Source organism: Chironomus tepperi, unplaced genomic scaffold (assembly GCF_022539635.2).
Source record: "Chironomus tepperi strain 1889 unplaced genomic scaffold, CSIRO-AGI_Ctep_v1 contig_445, whole genome shotgun sequence".
Lineage (NCBI taxonomy): Eukaryota > Metazoa > Arthropoda > Insecta > Diptera > Chironomidae > Chironomus > Chironomus tepperi.
The window spans coordinates 2,212,703-2,232,493 of record NW_027226567.1 but is presented as its reverse complement, the minus strand read 5'-3'; the positions used below and the strand labels follow the sequence as shown (position 1 = coordinate 2,232,493).

Here is a 19,791-nt window from a genome sequence, read left to right as displayed (position 1 = left end):
TCGGCGTTCGTGTATTCAAGTTCAATAACCTCAATTTTTTTTTTATTCTATATATTATGATATTTCGAGGTGAAAAAAAGATTTTTTTTCGCGTTTCATTTATTTCATCACTCAATAAAGTCTTTTACAGCCGTTTTTCTTGCATCGAGAACTTTCTTTTAAACTGTTGGACATAACACAAAAGCAGTTACTTTAAAATTAACAGAAAATTTTTCCAAAGACGCTAGACACGTTTTGACAAGAAATTCGTGATTCATTATTTAATGATTTTATAATGACATGAACAGCACAAAATGTTCTTACTGTGTCTTCAGCACATTATTTCCTTTTAAAATTATAATTACATTACACATTTTTGTGAAATTGCTGTTTAAGAGGTTTTGTTCTCTTCTCGGTTCTTTTTTTTTTTGTTGTTGCTGTTCGTGGTGAAGTGGTTGTCAATAAAATTTGATGGTATTGACGATGGTATGAATCGAATGAGTTGAAGTTCTATTGAATGTATTTGCAGAATGTAATGGGATTTTTTTATTATTATTATTTTGAGAAATAAGTACATGTTTGTGTCCTTTAAAGGGTTGGACAAGTGTGAATGAATTACTTGAAGATGATTGGATCTTTGGATGTTTATGGTATTGTGTAGATAGAGAATAATTGAATTTTATTAAAGATTTAGATACAAATTGTGTGTCACGAATTATGAAGATTGCATATTTTGCTTTACTTAAGAAAGTAGTTCCAAAAATAGCACAAATCGGTTAATCAATCCGAATTTCAACACAAGACTAACGTGATACTGGCATGGTACTGGATTCAAATGAAATTCTCACCAAGTGAGATTCTCGTCCGCCAGTAAGTGGATTTTTGGTGTATTAACTGATTTGTTCCTTATTCCATTGATCTCTCTCTCGATCCTGAAGCTAGCATCCATAAAAGATCTGATGTGCTATTTAGGACTACTTTAAGAACTTCCCTGAATGATCTGGATCATTCTTCAAGCTACAAATCCTTTCTTAACACCAAAATTAGGCTGTTACAAGATGGAATCCTTTGAATTTCAAGATAAAAATTATTTGAGACAAAGTCTAGCCTTAATTCATAAATTCCTCGTTTTCACCCCCACTTAAATCACTCCTTAATTACATCTACAGTTAAATCTGACTCACTACAGTCATCTGCTTACATAATAAATTTAAAAAGAAAATCATTCCTTGCCTTATATTACTTCTTTCAACTCGTAGGAGTTAAGGATAATCTATGAAGCCGTTCATAAATTATTTTAACTGTGAAGTCTAAAGCGGAGGTTGTTGATAAATGAATGGAATTTCTTCGAGTGATTTTAAGGAGAAGGAGGTCAGTCAAATATGGAGTTAAAAATAAGTGTTACTTAAGTGTCTTGTGACTAAATTTCCTTAAATGCTCCTACCCTAAACAGGCAAAGAGAAAAAGGAGCTTTGCCTGTTAGGGTACTTAGCTGTAGTGACTGAGGAGAGTGGAGGATGGAGTATTGAGTCATACTTATATGGTTGTATCTGCCACTGTTAGAGTAAGTTCTCTGTGGTCGAGGAGTTAGGCAACAACCCGGATATCAGTGTTACGTTTTTGTGAGTACCTGAGTTCGATTCCCAAACAAGGATTCGATATGACAAAGGCTCGCTCATATTTGTGAGCATACCCTGAAGCATACTCATAACCATGCTCCCTTGTCTGTTCCTGCAACATCCCATAACACCAAATAAATCTTACATCCGCCGAACATCACACAAAAAAAAATTAAAATCCATTAACTTCCGATGCTTACAAAGCAAAAAAAAAAAAAGAATTATTGAACAATAAATTTAAAACCTTAAGTTGAAGTTGCAATAAAACTGTTGATCAAAAAAGAACTTTGTTCGAATGGCATCATTCTTTGATATATTGCTGATAGTAAATTTTCCAGAATAAAAAAAAATATGTGAACATTGATCTCAGGAAAAATGCACTCATAAAATAAGATTGTACGTTAAGTTATTCATCAAGTACGTCCTTGTATTCACATTTCTATAAAAATTTAAGCATTTTTTAATAATTTTCTTAAAGCGAAGAACTTCTTTTGTACGCTTTGCGTTTCTCGCTCGGATACAAGCAGCATGAATAAATATTGTTATGCATATAAAGTTGTTCATCCCTAGCTGACAATGTCTTTGAACTATTGTAAACGAGCAGCTCCGTTTAAGAGCTTGCAAATAACAAATGATTTCCACAGATTGCATTTCAAAAGCATTTTGTGATTGCAGCATAAATACAATATTTCCCATTGAGATTAAATTCTATTCAGTTTTTATATTTTTGTGAGCTGCATTACAAAAAAATTAGCACAAAAAATTGTTTCAGTTTTAAAAATCCAGCGTGTATTTATGGAATTATGAAAAGGAAGGAGAATCCTTTTTTGTTCGGAAATGGATGAAATTGTTATTTGCGATTATGGCTTTAATTTGTGAGGTAAATAGGATTAAAGATGGAATTAGTGAGAATGTTCCATCTGGGTTGAGATGTTTTGAGGTGCCGTTGATGATAAGGGATAAAGATTTGCTGGAATTTATCTATTTTGTGCTCAATTTACGAAGGACTTAGCATAATCTTAGAAAATTGGTGATATTTTGTTAAATTTGAAGAAATTTAAGGCTAGCATAACATACAGCTAAGGATTTTGTGGTCTTAGTAGCTTAAGTATCTCGAATATCACCATACCAGAGTCATTCCGGCCTGGTGCAGGATGTTGGATCAATAAATCGACTTCTGCTATTTTAGTACAGCAATTGTCACTACCAACTTTGCCTCATTACATTTTAAGGAACCTTATAAACCTGCTTAAACGCGTATTGATGATGTTAGTTCTGTGCTTAAGGTAACAACTGGCAATTTCAAGCTTTTACTGACTTAAACGGAACGCTACGAACTTAAACTCAAATTAAGTCAACATCCACGTACTCTAATGTGCCCCACTTCCATTTACAACCCATTCAATATCCCCTCATTCCTCCTCAACTTCCCCTCATCTTCCTCCAACTCCACCCTCATTACAAAAAATTAAATCCACAAACTTTTAATTTAAAAAAATAAAAAATCCGCACTGCAATTTAATCCATTTCAATTTATGAGACCTTCAAACAACCAACCGTATTGCAACAGATGTCTAAATATTACAATTGGTAGCAACAGAAGTTGCAAGAAATAAAAAAAATACATGTTGTGCTACCACAATAACTCATTACTCAGTTTCAAATGCACTCAAATATCGAACAAAACTGGAAGATAGAAAAAAAATGCACAAAAAATTGCGAAATTCCTCTGCAGTCAATTCTCATTCACAAAAGGTGCTCGAATTGCTCAAATTTGTTAGGAAAAAGTCGTGAGAAAAAAACAACTTTAACAAATTGCTTGGATGGTCTTGTTTGTTAGTCAAAAATATCGATTTTATGAATCGAGCTATTGCTTTTTATTCTAGATTAGTTTAAGGCACTAGCTAACTGTTGCTGTTGCAATAATTCTTGTTTATTACATTGTTGATGGCTGAAATAGTTGGTAATAGAATTAGAGAATGTTGAAATATTGCATAATGTATTACATAAGATGTAGAACAGAACTTGCAATAAGTTATTGGATATATCACGTGAGTCGATTCATAAATTGAAAATTTTCAATATTTCAGAAGAATTTTCTATAAAATTTCAAATTAAATTGACTAAATTGATTAAATTAAGCTAGTAGTTAGGGGATACCAATTTAGAAAACACAAAAGCAGATGGGGGAACTTTTGAATTAAAAATCTATGACAAAACTTAGCAATTGAGGGAACAACTGCAAAAATGTTGAGGTATCACACATTTTCATGTTCAATTTGAATCATTTTGCTTCAACAACGATACGATTTTTTATTAGAATTTTAGTACTGACACCGAACTGCATCAAATGCTTTGGTGAATAGGACAAAATATGCCCGGAAAGAGGACAGCTTAGAAATGTGTGATTATCTGGCCGAAGACTGGCTTGATTCTGGTTTGAGCCCGATTTGACTCTTTGCTGATGATGTTTTTTTATCGAATCTGGGCAGAATTGAGAGTCACGCTGCCTCTGAGCTGGATTTTCAGCCATTTCTATACCTAGTGCCTTCCGGAAATTCGGTTAATCAATCAAAAATCCATACTTAGACCAGATTGACTATGAATAAGAGCTGTATTTGGTTACTTTGGCATGGTCAAGCTGGTCTTGTGCAGGATATTAGGTCAATGCACCGACTTTTGCTATTTTGGTACTTAAAATGTCAAATATAACAGAATTTTCCTTAAATTCAAGCTTAAATTTCAATTTAAAATCATCAAAAATCCCAATTTTTATTCAACTTTTCAAATCAAATCCTTAATAACTTAATAAAAACTCCAAACAAAACACAAAACTTTCTAAAAAGATAAAATATATTGTCCAATAATTTTGACATTTTACAACAAATGTCCATTTCACTATTTGATTTTTTGTTTTCTTTACGATGACTTCAAACTGCTTGGATTACAGTATTAAATTTCATTAACATTTTCATGTTTGACTAATAATATGGAAAGAGATTGCAGTCAATAAGCCACACTGGTAGCTCATAAAACTATCTAAACTGTCAGCAATAAATTTCACTATTAAATGCTTCGATGGAAATAAAAATAAAAAAATTCAACAGAAGATGATAAAAATCAGTTCATTTTTTTGTCTTTCGATAAATGTTGCATAAGAGATTTTTAAATGCTAAAATATCACAAACACGATAAGCAAATATTGGAAAAAGATATTTTTTTGTCATTTAATATTTCAATAATTTGATGTTTATTAGTGCCGTGATATCTATAAAGTTCATAGAAAGTAGCAGGATTGCATAATTTGAAAGGATTTTTTTGTTTGTTTTTTGAGACATTTTAATGAGTTTTTTGTTAAATTTTATAAAGTTCAAATATTAACGGTTTTTTAAGATTCAAATCTTTTAGGTTTTTAAAATTCAATTTTTGAAAGTTTTAAAATCTCAAATTTTGTAAGCTTTTAAAATTCAAATTTTAACGATTTTCAAGAATTCAAATTTAAATTTTAACGACTTTTTTGATCCTTTTAGTTTGAATTTTGTCTGTTTTAATTTGAAAAATTGAATTTAAATTCAAAAACCCAAAATAAATCCATTCCAATCTCTTGACTACCTTAATGCTCTCATTTATCTGTTTACAATTACTACAAACATTTCCAATTTTTTCCCAGAATTTCACTCAATTCCAAAAGTATCGAGCACACAATTAACAACATAACAAATTAAATCAGGTAAATATACACAAAAAAAATAATTTCAGACAATTTATATTATAGGAAATATTCTCCATAAAATCAGCAACTGTATTGAAATTATCTTTCACGAGCGTCTCGTCTGGAACATTTTTTTTATTTTACCGTGTTACAGAACGATAAACATTGGAAAATATTGGATATAAACAGGAGGGATTTTTCATCTTTATTAAGTCTTTTTATAGAACGTGACATCAATGAGATGTTTTTATAGGTCGGGATTAAAGTAAATTGATACTTTTTTTAACAGTCATGACTGAATATGCTTCGATTTATGGCAGTTATGGACAACTTGAGTGCCGCGGTGCACTTCATGGTCAAAATTGCCATGAACCGTATATCGTGTAAGGTTTCAGTCGAGGCTAAGTACCAAGGAGTCCCAAGAAAACTTAAAGGTTGCCCACCACTGATTTATGGATTCAAAAAAATCACAAAAATTATCCATAAACCACAATATTAAGCCTCAACTAAGGATGAACACAAAAAAAATCATATTTAATAGTTTCCCATTGCAGGTAATTATGATCAATAAATTTTCAGTTATTCAATATGTTATGAGAAATGTATTAGGCTTAGATAAATTTTGAACAATATATCAAACTTAACGGCGCGCTTCAAGAAATTGTGCTTCATAAATCACACAAATTATACACTTTCGAGGCAGTAATATTTATTTTCACAACCTGGTATGACTCTCGAATTATTTTTTTTTTTCTTTCGATATGTTTTGGGTTTAAGATGGTTGAAAGATTGAAGGAATATGAAGATTGAGATTGAGTTTGTTGGGGTTTGAGAAGATTTAACGAAGAATTAATCAAACATGTGCTTTGGAGTCGTTGTATCTTCTGAAATAATTGATACTTCAAACTAGTCCCAAAGAGTAAATTGCTGAAAATTTCATTTATCGCCGTTAAAATGGACTAAAATCAGTGCTCACGTAGCTGCCAGCGTAGCTTAAGCACGGTGACATAGAAATGCACTTGCTATTCCATCGTGCCGCACAGAAGTCTGTGTAGCTGGTTTCTTGATTTTCAACAAGTAAACATTCATCCCGAATAGAACAAATTGGTTAATTGTTCCGAAATCCGGCGAAAAGACAGCATGACTGCTATGCGTAGTACCAGATTTGAACCAGGTCCATTACCAAGTCATGCAGGATTTTTGATCAATTATCCGTTTTGAGGCATTCGGGAATCTGATTCAACAAGAATTGAATATTCAATCTCGTGACATTTTGCTTTATGTCGCAGAAGTCGAAGTAGAATTGGATTCTCTACAATTTACTAAGAATTGATTGAAATGTGTATGGAATGTGTTGTCCCAAGAGCATTTCCATTCCAATTTTAATCGGTTTTTTTGCAAATCGGAGCGAATTCAAGTCGATTTGAGCTCTAAAATGACCAAAATTGATAAAAATTTGACTGATCCGCATCCTTGCTGCTGAGTAAACCAATTAATATTTTTATCCATTAATATATTTATAATACAGCAATCTACTCCACAAATATAAGCATTTTCATCATAAATTCCAGGTATATAACCAATTCACTTATCAGAACTATAATAGCAATCAATACAGCCTCTCATAGACCACTTTATTACCTTCAATAGCAAAACAACTGCTTGAAACTCATCTCATCAATCTCATGTGTTCCTGTCTCATTAAATTTAAAATCCATCTTCATAATTCCACCATTCTCATCAGAGTAAACCTCAAATCATATCAATTTAATTGACACCCTGACAAATTCCTCATCACCCACCAACTCCAACCAGCCATTCAAAGCTTGATGAAAAAGTATTAGGCTTGAATGATATTCGCAATTCATCAATACTCAGCAAATGGCAAAAAAAAACATCTCGTACAGCAACAAAAAAAGATAAATTTCATTCTCCCCGTTCCAAATAAACTCTTAATTCGCCGAGAAATGAATATTTTTTTTAAAAAAATAAATTCAGCAACCCAAAATAATTCATATATAGATGTATTATGACAAACTTTATAGTGTGGTTGGCGCACACTCATGTCAACAACTACACTGATAGAGAACCTGAAGAGAACAAAAGAAGTTCTGTCTTTTTGAAAAAACTGTTACAGTGCAGTAAAGCTTTACTGTTGTTTTTTTAGCCAGCACGAAAAGATGCCATAATTACTTACAGCCTTCTCTCTACAATTTATAAAGGCACAAAAAGAACAATAAATTATCGTACATTACATTTTGAAACATTTAAGCAATGAGCAGCAAGAGAGACTCTTTTGCATCATTTTTCTTCTCTTACATAATTTTTTTGTGTGAAGGAAAAACTTTATTTTTCCTATCTCTCATTTTTTTTTTCACGGGCAATGACCTTAAGTATGCAATATTGATGGCTCATTATGGCTAAGTGCTGAGGTAATAAACGAAAAAAAATTTTTTTGAGTTGAGTGGACTAAGGTTCTAAAAATATATATTTTCTTTTTTATACTTTGTGTAGCAAAGGATTCACTTGTGGTTTAATGTTGTAAAGCTAGTAAATATCCGCAAAGGCTTTTTATTGAATCGCGAATATATAATTTTTTTGGGGGTTGTTGGGATGTTGTGGGACACATTCTTTGACAGAGAAGTGTGAATATTCACAAAATTGAGCGTAATTACTTACTTACTTCGCTGAGCGTACAAATCAATTGGAATCCATGACCAAAATTGAGCATGCTCATCAATGTTGATTGAGTATAGTCATGAACAAGCTCATTTAGGTGACTATGGTCATTGCTTGTTAAGGATTAATGGTTCTAGTTACAAAGAGAGCTGTTCATTTGGTATTGGTAATTGACAAAGGGCAGCCAGCGATAGAACCAGCTTCAAACGTTCACTAAGCGATCCTATGAACCACAGTTGATCTGTGTTGCCAGCGAAGTAGGTGAGTAAGTACAAAAAGAGCTGTTCATTTAGTATTAGCGATTGGTAAAGGGCAGTCAGCAATAGAGACAGCTTCTGACTTCAACTAACCCTAATAGGCAAGTAGCCTGCTTTCATGATACAGAAATACCACTATAAAACCTAAATTCAGTCTCTTTACCTGTTAAGCTAAGAGATGCCATGAATCACAGTTGATCTTTATGACAAGAATACAGTAAGTGAGCTTGCTCACCTTAAGTATACTGAATGAGCGTGCTTGTAAGCGTTGCTCTTACCGTCCTATGCTTTTGAGAGAACGCTCTTTATATGGTAGGACATCTTATTAATCCCTATCATCTAATCCCATCATCCCACAACTCCCAAATTACCCCCAAAAAAACACCGTTCAAACACCCAAAAAAAAGCCCTTTTGTGCTTCCTATTTACATACATAAAATATTTTTTTTTCTCTAGATTTCAGCTGTATATTGTAACATGTTTGAGGCATAAGCAAAGCAAGAATTGGGCAGGCGAATGTAAAGACGAACAGAAAAGTTTCATTTCTGATGAAACAGCAAAGCCCGAGAGTTCATTCAACTTTTGAAGCTGAGAATCAAAACAGAAACGATATTGAGAATGACGAAGAAAAAAAAAGGCGCGATTTTTTTTTTTTCTGTAATTTCCTACACACAATTAAGTTTCTGTGTGTTCTGTTGTGTTCGTACTGTGAACGATTCTGTTTGCCTAGTATGAAATTTCCTTCTCAGTACTCTCTCGAGTGAGATATATACTTTTTTTTTTGCATTAAGTTCTGTTGTCTTTTTTTTGTGTTATTTCATTGAATGATCGAGAATGCATTTTTTGAGAAAATTATTTGATAAAATTGCCGGGGGAGACATATGATATGGATATGAAAAAAATATAGTCTATTGGAATTTCTCAAATTTCATTCTGAATTGAGAGTAAGCTATTGTTATGGACGTGAGAATATTTAACATATGACAGTGAACGGGGTATGAGTGACGATTTCAGTCAGCCTTTAATTGACTTCAAGTGTCAGAATTGATTGATTTTAGTGTTGTCCAAATTTTGATGGATTTGGACATTGAACAAGTGACGATGTCACTCAATGACCACTAATCATCCCTAATATCCATCAATAATTATGAAATATCCCCAAATACCCTTCAAAAATTCAAAAAAATTTGCATACATTTACCTCGAATAGAATTTGGCGTTTTAATCTTCTCAGAACTACCATCTTGACTACCATTATTATTTTTATTTAATCCTATATTTGTACTAATTGTTGACGATGATGATGAGGCGGACGATGCCGATGGTGGCATCGAAATGGCATTTGACGGCGGTGGTGTTGTGCTATCGGGACCAAAATCGGGATTAGTAAAGCAATCAACATTCGTGCCCGACATCATATTTCCAGTATTTCCAGCATTCAAGCTACCACCATTTAAGGTATTAAATAATATTGTACCATGTTGATGATGTATCAAATTTGATGATGAATTACAATTGCCACTAGTACGATTAAGTGTACTACGTACTGAATCTAAATCTAATCGACTCAATAGCTTTGGATTTGTAAATTGACTATTGAGACCATTGTTGTTACTATCTCGTGAATTACCACCGGCAGTTAAGATTGTCATACCACCTGCATTATTACCAAAACTACTACTCGATCTTGATTGATGTTGCTGATGTTGTTGTTGTTGTTGCTGATGATGCTGTCTTAATCCATCCAAATACAATCGATTATCGATTGCAAATGATGCTAAATCTCGATTATTTGTTGAGTGTGGCGGTTGATTCTGTGCCAATTTACTCGGTGCTAAAATCGATGAACTCGATTGTCCCGAGGACACAGAACTTTTATCCGTTGACGATATCTCATTTCTCGGATGTAAATTTTTACTTCCACCCCACAATTGTTGGGGAAAGAAATTATTAAAATTATTATCCATCTTCGATGGGCTTTTTTTTATGCTTTTTTATAAAAAGGACTTGTTTTTAAATCTTTTTGTCTCGGATTCTAGTTTAAGGTTTTGATTTTTTGGTATGATTTATAGATTAGAAATTATGTTTTCTTAGTAACTCTTTTTATATATAAATTTATATGTCACTTGATTTTACTTTTTAAGTTGGATACAGTTGTATTATTAGTTTAACGTACATCTTAAAGATTGTGCGTCGATTCGCCCGATTTTTATAGATATTTTTATCACTTTCGACTGTTTTGTCTTGAAATTTTTTTACATGTTTATCAAGTCTGTACTCTACTTCGTTGTTTCACCTCAAAAGTTTTGTCTTTTGAACACAGTTGCTTCCAATTTGTTTAAAAAAAACTAAAATATATACGAAAAACTATTAAAAATTATTGCAAACATAATAATAATATCGCTTGCATGTTGCAGAAAACAAAGAAGACAAATATGCAAAAATCGATAAAAAAAAAGTTTTTTTTTTCATGCTGAACCTTACTCAATACTATTATGCGGTCTTTGACTCTTTTCGTTAAAGTTCGTAGAATAGAAGAAAAAATTGTTTTAATGCTGATGTGATGAACTTGGAGTTGAAAAAGTTTTTTGATTTTGAAAATAGAAAATGTGGGGATTTGGAGCAGTTCTGGTGGAAATATGCTTTAAAGTATGCTTTGTAATGGATATTGTTTGATGAAAATTGACTTTAAGTTTTCAGGAAATTTTAAAATTTTTTAAACTTATCTTAACAAATTCTAATTTTTAAGGCATTCCATGTCCCCAAAAAATTCCCATAAATACAATCACACTCATCGCATGTCAAACAACTTCGACAAAAGTAAATGTGGTACATCGATAAGGAAACAAGCATGATCGTGTGGCTCACGTGGAAACAATTCGTAATGCTAGGTTAAAGTCATTAAACTTTATCCAAAGAAAATAATTGTATATGAACTCAACAAGGGTTTAAATTGATTATAATGAAATGAATTTATTATGAAAATAAAAGCCATGAATAATGGAGGTTTGTGTAGAGAGATTGAAGTGGTGTGAGTGAAGGATGATGGTATATTTTGGTATATTTTAGGATTTTGGATAGAATTTCTTGAAAAAGATTATGAAAATTTGGAAATTTGATTACTTTTTGAACTAAATTGCATGATTAGCATCGGAAAAATATCAACAAATTCTTAAACCTCATGCCTACGCCCAATTCAACTCAACATCAAGCTCCATTCTCAAGTAAATGACCCAAGACTTCTATACTTAGCTAAAACCTTCCATATCTAACTTGGAACACATTGTAAATCAGAATTTTATCTATAGCTTACTCAAATATGCTTTTATCGAGAGGCTTGGCATACATATTGATATCTCTAATAGTTTTTCAAGAGCTTTTGATTTATATTACATAAGTTATTATCTAAAATCACAATAAATAGTTCATATCTGGTCTAATTACTTAAGTTCATGTAAAGGATTGTTTAGTTCAGATTTCTGACTTTCAATTGGGATCTAAGAGAGGCTATGGATCACAATTAATCTATACAGCTAGCGAAGTAAGTAAATAAGTAGTTCAGAACTTGAAGTCGACTTAGATTTTGTACGGAAAAGTTGATTTTAAATAAAATTCGAGTCGACTTTGAGCTCTGCCTTTGTTGCTATACAGAAATTATTAGTTTCTTAAGCATGACCATACAATTCAAGTCTAGACCCAGTGTTAGACTTAGTTTAATACACGTTTAAAGTGAACAAAGCAACTTTCTACCAAAATCGTGTAGATTCATTCAGCGACTCAAGCAAACAAAAGTTTAAATTGAAAATTTTCCAAAAAATCGTGATAATTTTATTGAAAATTCAAAAAATATCAATATTTCCTAGTTTTACAGCAGTAAAAAGCCGTGTAATTTTATCAGTAATTCAGTAATAATACTTTGTAGTTTAATTGTATTAGAGTTAGCTTCTGTGTGACTCCAATATGTCTCTTATCACTTAAAATTCCACAATTTATAGAATTTCAAATTCAATTTTGTAGAGGATAACCTGACAGGCAATGAACGCACTTACATGCCTGAATATCACAAGTCGATTAATTAATTCAATATTTAATACCAGTTTGGCGTGTTCTCCGTGGTCCTGGATTTAAACCAATTATAGAATGAAGTTAGAGTCATGCCGATCTGATGCAAAATTTTGTATCGATTAGCCAACTTATACCATTTAGGTTGGTACCTTAATCTGATCAGTTTATCATGAAAGTGTGCTCATTGTCTGTCTGAAGTAACTCTTCAAAATTCAAGTATAGAATCCATAAAATATAGAAAAATTCCTAACAATTTCTTCCCATGATTGCAAGCAAGTTACAACCATTGATTCCTATTTGATTTACTAAAACTCAACAAAATCACAAAATAAATCCAAAAAAACTGTGAATTTATATTCCATCAAAAAATATTTCCTTTAAAGTCGCGTGAATCGATAAACTCAAAAACTCTCTTTTGTCTACAAAAATAATCCACAAAAAATACAATCAAAAATGTCGACATTTATATTTCTTATCAAATCGATACAAATACCGATACGATTTAATTTTATCAATATCCATCACCACACGAGTAGATTAACTGCTGCACCATTAGTCTTATGTTTTATAACATTGGATATATATCATATAAAGATAATTTAAAGAAGAACAATTGTCAGAGAATTTTATATTGTTAATATATAAATATTTGCTATTTATAGATTAAATAATATCTGATGAGTTCATTGAATTGGCACAACCAACTGTAATTCTACCTGAAATGGGTGAATGGCTTTTTGAACAAAAAAAGAGAGAGAAAATGAGAGAGAAATTTTATATAAAATTTCGCAAAAGGAAAATCGTGTGTTAGGTCAGGATACGGAAATTGATATTTTTTCAAAAAAAAATGTCACAAATCGCGTGCCTTCAATAAGTGACTCATATAATATCATGTTTTGCACCATGCGGACAGTAGAATGAAAAAAAGAGATTATGAGAATAAAATAAGGGCATATCATAAACACTATAAGTGTTGTTAATATATGCATTTGATGTATATAGAGGAAAGAGAATGAGAGAAGGAAAGAAGAAGAAAAATAATCAATAAATGTGAATGAAAAATTGAAAAATTATGTACGGATGATTTTGTAGATAAAAAATAATTGTTGTGACTTGGCAACAAGATTGATTACAGAATGATTATTTTGGGGTGGGAAGACGTGGAGGTGATGATGGATTTTGTTTGAGTTTTGAGGATTTTTAACTTTTTTGGAAAATTTTATTTTGAACAGTTTCGAAGAATTTTTGTCAAATTTGAATATATTTTGATAGCTTTTGAAAGAGAAATTGTCAAAAAAACTTTTTAAAACTTCAAAATTTTTTAGATTTCTTACAATTTTTGATTTTTTCGGAATATTTAATTTTGAAGATTTCGAACAAATTTGAAGATTTTGTCAGATTTGAAATTTTTTTGAAACTTTTGAATCCAAATTTTTTGAGTTTTCGTAAATTTTGATAGAAATTTGTCAATTTTTGATGAACTAAGTTAAACTTGAGTACGAATCGACCTTAATTATGTAAAGAGTCAAGCCTAGTCAAGTCAACTTTTTCATACAAAATTCGAGTGATCTTCGAGTTAACCATGATTCGCAATTGTAGTTTTTTGAAAGTTTAAAGTGTATTTCAATTAATTTTGAAGATTTCGATGAATTAAGATTTTTCGGAGCAATTTTGAATAGAGTTTAGTAGAATTTTAAAACCTTAATCTGAAATTTAAGTTAAATTCAACTCAATTATTCAAAATTCTATTAAATTGTAGCTTAATTCAGTTCAACTATTCAAAAATTCTTTTAAATTTTGAACTTAATTCAGTTAAATTATTCAAAATTCATCTAATTTTACTTCAACCCTTCAAAATTTAACTTAAAACCCCCACATATCCTTCTAAAAATTCTCAAATACTACCCAAAAATCCTCATGAATTTCAATTAATTACGCAATATTTCATGCCAAAGAATCAATGACCTTTTCCATTCTTTCCTAAAACAGCCTAAAAATCATAGCAATTAATATCCAAAAATTCCCATGATACCCAGCACATGCCTAACTAATTAATTCAATCACCAAAAAAATTGTAATCCCAAAAATAGCTCCCCCCTCCCCAAAAGGTCTATAAATAAATAATTCACATTAAAAATTCGCTGACTGCATGAGCAATAATTTTGAATATTTTTTTCGGGATTGATATATTTAGAAATAAAATAAAAAGTTTATATACATAACATTAGAAAAAAATACTTTATTTTATATTATCGAACGGCAAAAGAATGTAATACAAGGCATTGCCTCGTCAAAAAGTTCAAAAAACTCTAGAGAACGCACACAAACGAAAGCGAATCATAGCCGAAAGCGGCATACATTTTCGAGACACACAATGACGTCACAATATGAGCTTTACTTTTTTTTTTTTATTATTATTCCCGAAAAAGAGAAAGAGAGATGCGGCGTAAAAAGTGGGAAAATAAGAGAGAGAAAGATGACAGGCTAGAAGTGGCAGTGAATGGAAGTGAACATTGATATAGAAAAAATAAAACATATGATTCGGCAAAACGGTTATTTTCGTGTAAATTGCGAACCGCAATTCTACATCAATGGATCCCACAATATGAATAGAAAAATTTTTTAGTTTTGCTTTGTTTCCAGTTCTGTTACTCTCATGAGACATTCAATAGAAATATTATATAAATGATGTAAAAAATCATGGCTCAATCCACACACATACACTCTCACTTCTAGCATAATTCGTCTATTTAATGTGCTGTTACGCGAAATTCTCAATGAAATGTAAATTTTTTTTTTGTTTCTAATTTTTTCGTTCGGCCATTGACCAAACGCTGTAAGTTATTATTAACGCTAATGAAGTCTCTTTTTTTACGTAGGACAACCCGGGATCCGTATCATAATCTTTCATTTAATATTCATTTATTTGCATATTTTTTGCCTTTTTTTGTTAAGCAGTATCGCAGCTAAACAGCTTCTCAAAAACCACACGCTTGACCGACGTTCTCTGTGTAAGAGTCGATGCTTCTAAAAAACCACACATTAAAAGTCTATTAAGCTGTTGTGCATGCTATTTGCGAGTGATGACTAGTCTATTGCTTTTTAATGAAGAGAATATATTTTAGTTGGAAGACATTTTTGGAATTTTTGAGATTTTTTCATAAGCTGTGTCGATTAGGTTGTCAACTAGGGATTTCAGTGCTGGTATTAATTTGTTTGCATTACCCTTGACTTGAACCTGGATCATTAACATAGAAAACCGACTGCAATGCTTAGAATTTTAAGTTTTCGATATGTTTTTGGTTGAAAGTTATCAAGACAGGCTCGAGCAAGGCTCAGACACTTATCTACAGAAACATTTCTGTTCTGAGAACTTGTGGAAGTTGAGACATCCAGAACCCTCACCTAGGAGTTGAATTTGATCAAACATGATCTAGTATGAATTGAATCAGGTTCTGCCATGATTGTTTTCTTCTTTTTTTCTATTTGCTCTACGTCAGTGCTAGTTTTGATTAGGTAAGAGATTTTTTTCTCTTCATATTGTTATTTTTAGAACTGATATAAACCGGCTTTTTAAATATTTTCTTTTATTATTTCGTCTCAAAAGATAAAAAGTCTTCTTAAATGTCAACAGAAGCTATTGTTAGAGTTGGCTTAACAAAGATTGAAAATCCAAAGAAAAAGACACTTCAAGTGACAAATAAGTAGCTCAATGAAGGGCCAATAATAAAGCATAAGATGAGCTTAGTCTTGGCTTTGGTGCCAGCTTTACATCAAACTCGGTTTTATGACAATCTAACACTGGCCTGATGCCAGAGTTTGTTAATTTGTGCTTTTCAGCTAACAAAGTACAACTTAATACATTGAATGGCTTGGTCAGAAAGCAGAAACAGTTAACTGCTGAGCTTGAAGTCGACTCAATCTTTGAGCAGACTTTTAGCTTTGTATTGGGCATTGTATTTGAGTTTTATATCGAAAATCTTCAAAAATCGATAACTTTAAGTCAAGCTGATCAAAATACTATGAAAATCCATTATCAAACCCACAAATCCTCCTCTACAATCTAAATTCCAGTGACACGAGCTTTCACTTCCCCAGAAAACAATCACCTATCATATTATTCATTGTTTATTGCCAATAAATTTCCCAAGGCATGCACTCTAACCCGATTCTAAGCTAAACGTGCACACTTACAGCTCCTTAGAGTTTAATCTCAAGAAAAATTGCAAAAATCAGCGTCTATTTCTAATAAAGAATCAAACAGCGCATTTGAAATTAAGGTTCAATGTAGTTTATGTACAACACATGCCGCTGAAGTCATCAAATAATCATCCTAACTTGATTATTAATATCAATCAAAACAGTTTCAAAAATTGAAAATTATGCAAAATTATTGAAATATTTTTCTAACATTAAACTTGTAAACTTTCTCGAGAATCTAAGCTATTTACAATAAATCACGAAATCCCTTCCTAGAACTGAGCATGACTTAAAGATTATTAATCATATTCCCAAGCCAGCGACAAATAAATTACAAGAAATTAAAGAAAGAATTGAGACAATTTATTGCAATTTAAAGTAAATCCTTCTGCATTCATTTAGAACTGCTATAAATGTGAGATTGTTATCATAATAAATGATTAATTAGTATCAATTATCAACGACTTTAATATAAAAGACGAGAATTTTTCATACTTTGTGTATGTCTTGGAAAGGACATTGAACCTGCTTGTGTTTTTTTCAAAATACTTAAGGGAATGGTGCTGATTAATGGAAAAATATCCCTTACAGCACATGAATAAGGCAGCAAGTCATCTAATCGCAATTTTTTTCTTCTATTCAAAATCAGAATCAGTTAATGATTTGCAAAATAATATTGGCATCAGTTGCTTCTTATTTTTTTTTAATAATTTTAAAGTTTCAAGCTTAAAAAATATTGAAACGTGCTAAAATATTGCATTCCTCAGTACATTTCTTGTGATGACGTCATTATCGATTTTTGTGCATATTTTAATTCTCAAATTTCTGCAATGCTCAGCTTAAAATCATCATTAGCTGTCAAGAAATCAAAATCCGCAATAGAAAAAAATAACGTTTTTTTTCATATTTTATTTTTCAGTTGTGCATGTTATCGCTAGTTTGAGTTCATCAACCACTTTGACTATTTTTTTTTACACTTTTTTATGGATGGATTTTTTTTTCTCTGAATGTGTTTCACGTGGAATGTTCTTTTTGTCGTGGAGATTACTTAATATGTTGGGTATTTTTTTTTTGAACAGTTTTTGACTGGTGTGAAGATGGCATGATGGCTTGGCTTTGGTTGCTTATAGTTGTTGTAGTGTTTTTTGAGTTTTATAGATTTTTTGATAAATTGATGCTTTGTATGGCACTTTTTGTATTTAGATTTTTGTTTATTACAGTCCTATTGATGCAACTTAGTGCCAACTTCACGTTAGTTATTTTAAACTTTGAGCTTTGTAGAAACTATAGTGGATTTTTTCAAATTTTGTAATGTTTTTTCAGATAGATTTTTGATTGAAAAGTTTTGAAATTTTGACAAAATATTTGAAAGTTTCAAATATTTAAAATGCTTTTAAAACTAAAGCATTTTAACTTTTTGGACGAAAAGTTCGAAATACTTCCAGAAAGATTTTGATAAAAAATTTAAAATTTATTTAAATCTTCAAAGGCTAATTCAAATTGAAAGTTCAGAAATTTAAACTAAAATTCAAATGATTAAAAATTTTAACTAAAATCTTTAAAAATTTGAACCAAAATTTCCAAAATTTCAAAATTTGATTTGAATTTTCAGAATAATTGATGAACATGATTAAAAATTGAACAGACTTTAACAAATTTCAGAATTATTTTAAATTTAAGTTTAAGTTTCTTCAAAATTTAGTTTGAATTTAAGTTTGAATTAAATGAAATTTGAACAAAAACCAGAAAAACTTTAAGCTAAAATTTCACATATTCAAGTTGAAATTTTCAAAATTTAAACTGAAATTTCAAATTTACAATAATTTTGATCATAACTTTCAAATCCAACTTAACTCAAAAAAGTCTTACAAATTTGTAAAAGTTCTAAATTATAATTCCATCAAAGCTCAAAAATCAAAAACTTTTCCACACACTCAGTCCCAATTTGCGATTGAAAATCTATCAATCATGCAAGCACTTCCTTAATATCCATAAAGAAAAAAAGTTTTCCATACACTTGAAGTATTTCATAACAATTTCCATCACAATTATTTCTTATTATTTTTCAAAAAAAAAAAGTCAAAGTATCAACACATTTTTGATGTCTTTCAATGTAATTTTCAATTTATACACTTTTTTTTTATTGTAATAATATTTTATATTATATTTTTTTCTGCAACTTCCACATTCACGAAAGTTAATAACTCTTTATTCTTATTGTTGTTGTAATAATATAGAATTCACATCACATGTGTGTTTACATATAGTATTGAACAGGGCGCAAGATATATACGGAGAACGAAAAAAAAAAAATTAAATGTTGATATTTTGGTGTCATTGAACTTCATGCATATGAAAATGTGTTTAACTTTTTTTTTTTATATTTTATTCTTCTCTTTTTGTTTGCTATTTGTCTGATTGATGCAAAGGAACTTTTTTTTATTTTATGACAAGAATTTATTCTTTTCTATTGCGAATTTATCACACATACACACACAATATTATTTATTTATTTCATACTTGAATCCTCGTATTATCGTCTTGACTTTACGAATCAATTCGAGATGCCGGAAAGAACAAGAAAAAAAAGAAATAATTTGAAAGAAAATTCGCGGAATTTGAATTTATTTCTGAAAGTTTAAAAAAAAAATTCCACAAGAAAAATTTTCATTTCTTTTATTTTTGGGGTTGAAATGAGTGAAAATTTTCAAAATTTTCCTTCACTTTTCTCCCCTCAATGTGAGAAATAAAAGCAATTCTTATGGATTTTCTTATAAATTCATAGCGGAAATCAAAATATTTCACTTAGTTCATTTTCCTTTTTGTGATTCCACACACAAAATAAATTCTTTTTTTTTTTCTTTCCAGTTTCAAAAAATTTCCGTCCACAAAAAACACAACACAATATTTTAAAAAAAAACTTAAAAATCCAGTTTTTCCATCCGATAAAAAATTATAAAAAAAAGAACTTCTCACAAAAAATTGTTAATTCGCGTATAGAAGTTTCACTTTGGAACGTCTTGAAACTAGGAAGCGAATAAAAATACAGAAACCGCTAGGAAAATTTGAACAGTTAAAGGCACACGACGAATTACAGCAACTGAATATTGGTCGTAGAATACTCAGTGTTGTTTTGTTGTGAAGCAGAAAGAAAAAAAAAAATTACAGAAAATTTTATTTTTTTACGCTCAGCATTATCGAGACTCTCTGAGAATCTTTGGAAGTAGCAAATTTATTGATTGTGTTAGTGCAATGTTCTGTTCTGTTCGTGAGACATAGA

General features: G+C 30.8%; 1 protein-coding gene across 4 annotated transcripts in view; it reads right to left on the bottom strand.

The window, feature by feature from the left end:
- Positions 1 to 19,589, bottom strand: part of Hr3 (Hormone receptor 3) — a 32,130-nt gene extending 12,541 nt beyond the window's left edge. For 3 of the 4 annotated variants that reach the window (XM_070650239.1, XM_070650241.1, XM_070650242.1), the window contains exons 1-2: positions 19,032 to 19,120; positions 9,448 to 10,594 (exon numbers count right to left, since the gene is read on the bottom strand). In XM_070650239.1, coding sequence (XP_070506340.1) covers positions 9,448 to 10,213 — 766 coding nt within the window. In that variant the 5' untranslated portion in view covers positions 10,214 to 10,594; positions 19,032 to 19,120. Of the gene's footprint in view, positions 1 to 9,447; positions 10,595 to 19,031; positions 19,121 to 19,316 lie in introns of those variants that run through there. The other variant, XM_070650240.1, reaches the window with a different exon arrangement.
- Positions 19,590 to 19,791: the final 202 nt, after the last annotated feature.